The following is a 7,403-nucleotide window of genomic DNA, read 5'->3' on the forward strand; positions in this document are numbered from 1 at the left end:
TTATATAATTTGCACAACGTATTTACATTTCCAAATCTTAAGCATTAACATACTCAGTCGAACCTGCCTGCTGCTAAGGAACAATGCACCTTGCTCTCCACTGTCTCCTGCATGGAATCTGCAACTAAATGGAGTACCACACTGCCTGGTGCTCTTTGGCTGTTGGTGGCATCACAGATGGGGCTCTACAGCCAGGTCATGCCCAGGGAGAAGTGCTACATTCTGGCTCCCACACCATTAACTTTTGATGCCTGAGGTTTCACCGCACCAGCAGGAAATTCAGACAACTGGGAGCACTTAAGAAGCTACTATTACTATCTGCTATTTGCATTGTGGTATTTGCTCATGGGCTGTAATGCCAGGTGAGTCCTCTTGTGCTATGTGCAAATAAGAAAACACCCTGCTGTGGTACAGGTGTGCTGAAGAAGTTTAGCTGAGTCTGGGTTTCCCATCAGTATTGCCCAAAGCAATGCAGGTACTCCCAGGCTCAGGCAAGACAGCCACTGCAGTCTCTCATGTTCATCCACTCCATGTGCAGAAGAGACAGTGCAGTATTCTTAGCATCTATGCAGCCCATAGTACATCCTCTCCATGTAGGGTTGTTTCCTCCCAGAAATGCTCTCAGCACACTTTTCTCACGTCTTTTGGGCATCAATCCTTTTAACTCAGCAGAAAGTGCCAAAACCTGCAGGAGGAGTTTTGAAATGACGTGCAACCCGTTCTGTGTGTTCTCTTTGGCGTTTTAACACATGCTCCTTTTTTTTTTTCTCAGGAGTTGCATTTCTCATTCCCAACAAGACAGGAGAACCTGACAGATATGTGATCTGATCACTTCTTGAGGCAGTGAACTCTTCAGGCTAGTCAGGGCATGCTGCTTGCTCCTATGTTTTGGGTGGTGGCAAAACTGGGTGGAAGAAGATCAGGCAGAATACTTAATGATACACTGGTTCTCCCGTTAGCAAATAACTCAGTGCTGACATTAAAAGGGGGGGAAAAAAAGGAAATTTAAAATTATGAAATCAAATAGCTTCAAGCAATACGCCTTTCCCTGTAAAGAAGCTGCATCGCTTTGCTAAAAAAAATCATTTATTATTCAAGTTTTAAAACCAAAGAGAATTCTGTGCCATGAACACAAACCCAGAAGAGAACAGCACTTGTTCAAGCAACAGCAAATATTGATTTAACTGTGATTGAGTATGGACACTCAGGGATCTAATATGGACTGACAACAGAGCCAAAGAGTCTTTGCCTGGTGAGGATTAGAGTCTCCCTTTGCTGTCTTTGAGATTATATGGATGTAATTCTTCCTGTAATTCTGTCTTTCTGTTTAGCAACTACTGCAGAGCTCTCCTTAGAGCATACTTCCACACACAGACTCATTCACACTCACACACCTACTTTTCTGTAATTCCACAGGATGGTGGCTTCCTCCAGTTCCATGATTCTAGAATTGCCTCCAGTTACTGCTCTACATGGTGTGACTATTTCAGACTAATCTAATTTTTTTTATCAGTAGAAACCAAGTTACATTTTCACATAATTCACAAACGAAGGCTTCATGAGTAAGAAGGATGGCACACTGGAAGTAACTGACTCAATTGCCTAAATAGACGCCGTGAGCAGATAGCTGCTTATGAGATGTGCTGCTTGCCAAAACACTACCTTGCCAACAAGCACATGCCACTGGAGACAGACAAAGATCTAATGCATGCCTGCAAATGTGCCTTGGACCCAGAGAGCCAGGACTGCTTTTCGTGCCTCTGACACTTAATTGTGTTTGTTCTGTAAGGTAAGATCAACCAACAAATTTCTATCTTGCAAAGACATGATGTGCAGCAGAGTGATGACACTGCTTGCTCAGTAAATCACTTCTGCTTCATTCTGTCCTCGCCCTGCTCTCTGCTGTAGCTTTTGTGAGGTATTGAAATGAACTGCTTACCAAAGCAGTCTGTCTAATGGGAATCATCTGCAGGGATTACAGAAATAAGGTAGCAGTGAATTACTATACAATTACAGTCTTTTGCAACTAGGGAGACCGATCAGAAACAAACTGCACCAGCTAATGCAGCTTTCTCATCTATTCAGACTCAAAATGTCCTACATTCTCTTCCCTTCAGGCAGTGACTTCTCTGGTAGATTAACAAATGCCCAATTGATATTTTACTGTCCATAGGATGACCAAAATATATCCATGAGTATAATAAAAACTATTATTTTTCCCTCTCAAACTTGTTTTCAAACAGGGGTTGGTGGGTTGACACTGGCTTGACCAAAGCTGCTCTATTAGTCCCCTCCAAAACTGGACAGGGGAGAGCAAATATGTCAAAAGCAAATATGTCAAAAAGGGTTGGGACAAGGGCAGGTAGAGATCACTCACCAGTTACCATCATGGGAAAAACAGACTTGACTTGGGGAAATTAATTTATTACCAATCAAATTAGGGTACCATAATGAGAAATAAAAACTACATCTTAAAAACACTCCCCACCTTCTCTTCTTCCTGGGCTTAACTTCACTCTTGAATTCTCTACCTCAGTTCATCACATGTTGTTACTTCCTTCTTAGGGTGAGGACTCCTTACACACTTCTCTAGCTCCAGCATGGGGTCCCTCCTACAGGTAACATTCCTCCACAAACTTCTCCAATGTGAGTCCTTCCCAGGAGCTGCAACTCTTCATGAACTGCTTCAGCATGGCTCCCTTCCATGGGGTGCAGTCATTAGGAATAATACTGCTCCAGTGTGGATTCCCTGTGGGGTCACAAGTCCTGCCCACAAACCTGCCCCAGTACAGGCTCCTCTCTCCACAGGGTTACAACCTCCTTTGGGCTTCCACCTGCTCTGGTGGGGTGTTCCAGGGGCTGCTGGTGGGTATCTGATCCACTGTGGACCTCCATGGGCTGCAGTGGGACAGCTGCCTCATCATGGTCTGCACCATGGGCTGTAGGGGAATCTCTGCTCAGGCACCTGGAGCATCTCCTCCCCCTCCTTCTTCACTGACCTTGGTGGCTGCAGAGTGTTTTTTCTCACGTAATTTCACTCCTCTCTCCAGCTGCAATTGCTCTTGAGCAGTAACTTTTCCCACTTCTTAGAGAGGTTATCCCAGAGGTGTTATCACCACTGCTGACAGGCTTGGCCTTGGCTCCAGCTTAGAACTGGATGGCATTCATCACACATGGAGGAAGCTTCTAGCCGGTTCTCACCGAAGTCATCCCTGTACCTTCCAAGCTACCAAAACCTGGCCACATAAACCAAATTTTGAGGCCCCAGAGGGCCTCAAAACACATCCCATGCATGGGTTAGGCACAGCATTGAGAAGGAGGAGAGCTGGGGAGCTGGATGATGGGAAGACAATGCAGGCGTTAGTGGCTGAAGCCTATTACTGCTTTCTGCTGTCTCCATCCTACTTGCCAGGAGGGAATGAAGTACTTGTTCCTCAAAAGCCCAAGAGTGCAGTAGATAGCTCAAGACTTCAGTCCAGCTCTAGGTGTCATTGCAGCAAGCTCAGCTCCTGCTTGCATGGAGGTCACTACCCATTTTTGCTAGGGTTGCTTTCTTTGCAGACCCATCCCTGCACTTGGCTTCTGACACCTCTGGACATCCCAATTCAGAATCAACACGACAGAACTGAGCAGAGAATGTGACTTCAACATAAAATGTTCAGCACAGAATACAGAAATGTGTCCTAACGGATAATCACATAGTGGAAAGCTCTGGGTTGCACCCTTTAAAAAAACTTAAACTGAACAAACACACCATGCAACCTGTACCTGCATAACTAGGAAAAAATGGCATTGATTGAAGTCTTGACTATGGATATGGTGAATGAAAAATAAGTCAGCTACAAGCTACAGATGAGAAATGGAGTATGTTTTCAAAAGCATGCCATCCTGCGTACCCAGCACCAGCAGAGAGCAGAAGGGAGCCCACAGACAGCAAGGCAGCTGTGCTGTGCTAAATTAAGGGCTGGTTGGGACTTCAAGCAGAATCCTCCTCACCCAGGCCCACAGGCTGTTCAACATGGCCCAAACCACTGATGCCCAGCTGGTTGAACCAGTCTCTGAGGTGTCAGCCCTGTGCTGGACTAGTCCAGCAGTGAGCTGGCCAGGAAACCAGCCAGAGCTCACATGGGTCTGGCTCCAGCTCCCAGCCTGGGGCCCACCCAGGAAGGAGAAGAAATCTTAATTCTGCCCCAACCTGCTTACATGGCATACACCAGCAGGTGACTCTGTGCCCTGGGAGCACAAGGAGGTGGTGAAAAGCACATGGTCCTCCTCTGGGAAAGCCACATGGAACAGACAGTGGTGCTGGGAGAGCAGCTGGGATGACCACACATGCAGAGTCTGAGCCCTCGGACTGCAGCCTGCTTGTACCACAACAGCAAGAAAAAAAGGAAGCAGGTTCTCTAGTTTGTTGACTTTCTTTTCATTCTAGTATACAAAATATTTACAGAGGAAGCACTCTGAATTCAGAAGAAACATCTAAAGGGCAGCAGGTGAAGAATGTGGAGCTTCCTACACCTTTCTTCATGACAGATCAAACCATGCTCTTACTCTGTTCAGCAGCACTATTTTTGTGGTCATAGCAAGTTTCCCATCTCTTAACATAATAAAATGGTCTTTCTGTGCCCTTCTGATTTAAAACCCACAGTGCTTAGGAAAGAGGAACAAGTTGTGCTGTTAATGTTGAGGTGCAGGAGTGCAGGAAACACAGTGACCCCTTGGTCTGACAGGCCTGAGCGCAGGGTACTTTGAGAGCACATCTACAGACAGCAGTTACTGTAAAAATGGGCAGCAGAGTATTTCTGTGCTTAGTCAAGCAACAGAAAACATGCAAAATATGAACCGATATTGGGAAAATGCAGGGAGGAAGGCATTTTATAAACATTTAAAAGACAGCATTTTTTAACAGAGAGTTACCTTGAAATCCTAGAGACACTTGTTCAAATTACAGCTGATGAACAGCCCAACTGTTATTTTTGTAAGAAACAGCAAAGAAAATTAATGTAATTAGGCTGCTGTTTCATCACCCTTCAACATTTCTGAAGTGCTTTCAAGCAACACCAATGCTAGTGACAGAGAGAAGGAGACCTGGTCCTGCAGAAAAATTGTCATTATAAGACCCTTGTAAAACACTTCTCTGTTTTACCTCTCATAACTGATACACATACCTCCCCAGAAGACTGTCTCCTCATCGAAACCACTTATGATGAAAAGGACATCTCCACTGTCTCCACAGAGTAGACCTTCCTGTTTTCATGCCAAAATTTTGGCCTTCTCTGGCTTTCCAGCAGCTAAGTGACCTCCCACCTCCAGCATGGGTTGTCCCTGAGCTACTAAAGCCTCAGTAATACTCAGGCCAGGAACTGCTTTAGGTTAGACATCCCTGTGTGAAAAACTGCTGAGTACAAAGCTGTTCATAAGCTGAGGCCTCTTCAGACTAAGTTTCTTCAGGCTTCTGTCCATGTTGGCATCTCCAAGGCCCTTAGCATTGCATTTGTGAATACTTCACAGTCCTTAATGGCCTTTACTCTTGCCGCAGCCTCATAAGGCAGTTTAAGCATAAGAACCATTTCAAAGACAGAAAAGTGAGGCAGACTGAAATTTGATTGTCCTGTCAAAAATCTCTGTCTGAGTCAGGAAGAGAAATGATGTGCAACATAATGAGTTGTGGTTCAGTGCTCTAGTCATGAGATCTGCTTGATGTAAGCAGAAAGAGGTCTGACCTCACTCTGTATCAGTGAAAACAGTATTATTGAATTAACAGTAAACACACTCCAGTACAAGGAATTTTCTTCAGAGTCCTTTGACCTACTACAGGTTTTCTTCTCACTTTTTAAAGTTGTTCTCTAAACCTTCAAGTCGAAAACTCTCCATCTTAATTACCCAAGGTACACCTGTATCTTTCAAGATGAATAGTTTATAGGCATAAAAGGTGCTGGTATAACTCTTAACATACTGTCATTGTCTGGACATCTGATATTTTGGCAGTATGTTTTCAAGACCTATAAATACAGGGTGATATGCAGACACATACAGTGCAAGTTTACAAAGCTGTGCTGTCCTAGAAACACTAACAGCTGAAAACTTCAGATCTACCCCAAAGACCAGAGGTGCCTTCCACAGAATCAGACCCCCTTGCTTTCCCTCTGTTTTCCCTTGATATATTAGGCAAATACCAGTGTGTATTTGGCCTGACAGCTGGACACAAGCCACAGAGAATGTGAACCTATGGAGTGAGTTTTAAGAGCATCCCTGCTTTTATCTCCCCACCATTGTCATACGTCTTGAATTTGAGTAGGACCAGACCCCAGCAGCTGACTTTACCATATATACTTGGATTTTCTCCCTCATGGAATTTTTGCAGTTGTTCCAACTATTGTAGTTATTTCGCATTAAGGCTCCTTGCTGATCCCCTTCCTTACTCACATCAGTGAACTCCAGAACAAAATCAGGTACAGACTCAGAATCCATGATGGGGGATACTTAAGTCCTTGCAACATGAGCAGGTACAAAAGCCATGCTAGTGAGGTGGAAAATTCAATGCCAATATTCTTAAAACCTCCTGTTCTCCTTTACTAATACCCCCAGTTGTTAGAAGCACAAAAATGCAGTTTTAATTCTATTCAGCAGCAACTGATTGTGTGGAAAATTAATTTCAAAAGGTGTCTATTCACCCAAGTCTATGAAGGAAAAGCCTGAAGACATAACCAGTTAGTCAACCACGGACAAAAACTGAACCCTAAACTCTCACTGTAAAATGAAAAAATCTGATTATTTCAAAGTCAGTCTTGCAATGCTTGTCAGACTTGCAATGCTTGTCAGACTGCAATACTTGCTTTTGTATGTTTGGGATTTACAACTATAATGATGCTTCTGAGCACCTAAGTTGAACTCCTTTCTGTTCTACATTGTATTTCACTGGGGAAAAAAAATCACACTGGCTAGTTTTATCACATTTTCCTTTAAGAAAACTAACTTTGGCCACAGACATGAAAACATGTTACTGAGTCTATTCTTGTGCTGATGAACTATGGTAACTATGTACATGCTTATTATTTATTTAGGAATTTTAGTCTAAAACTGTAAAAGCAGTGAAGGAAGTTACCATATTTTACCCCTTGTTAACTGTATTTAGACAGTCACATGCTCAGTTACTACAATTCAGTTGCTAGCAGATAACTGAAAGCATAGTGACTCTCTTGTTCCTGTGTCCTCCAAGGCCTAGCTTACAGACAAAAATTACTTGGGACCTTTAAATAATTCTCTTACAATGGGCAGGAACAAGAAAAAATTATGGAAAAAGTGCCTTGGTCCCATGATATACTTTTTTCCTATGGTAATTGAACACCTTTAAAAGTTTTCAAAAATTAACAGAACAATCTTTAAAAACACTTGTGTTAATC

The 7,403-nt window shown here is 43.5% G+C and overlaps 1 protein-coding gene across 1 annotated transcript in view; it reads right to left on the reverse strand.

Annotated features, from left to right (window-relative positions):
• ELOVL6 (ELOVL fatty acid elongase 6) overlaps positions 1–6,471 on the reverse strand; it is a 10,744-nt gene extending 4,273 nt beyond the window's left edge. The window contains exons 1-3 of the mRNA XM_009069513.1: positions 6,325–6,471; positions 3,929–3,974; positions 2,404–2,407 (exon numbers count right to left, since the gene is read on the reverse strand). Of these exons, the coding sequence (XP_009067761.1) occupies positions 2,404–2,407; positions 3,929–3,974; positions 6,325–6,471 (197 nt within the window). The remainder of the gene's footprint in view (positions 1–2,403; positions 2,408–3,928; positions 3,975–6,324) is intronic.
• Positions 6,472–7,403: the final 932 nt, after the last annotated feature.

The sequence above is a fragment of the Acanthisitta chloris genome, unplaced genomic scaffold (assembly GCF_000695815.1).
Source record: "Acanthisitta chloris isolate BGI_N310 unplaced genomic scaffold, ASM69581v1 scaffold5582, whole genome shotgun sequence".
Classification (NCBI taxonomy): domain Eukaryota; kingdom Metazoa; phylum Chordata; class Aves; order Passeriformes; family Acanthisittidae; genus Acanthisitta; species Acanthisitta chloris.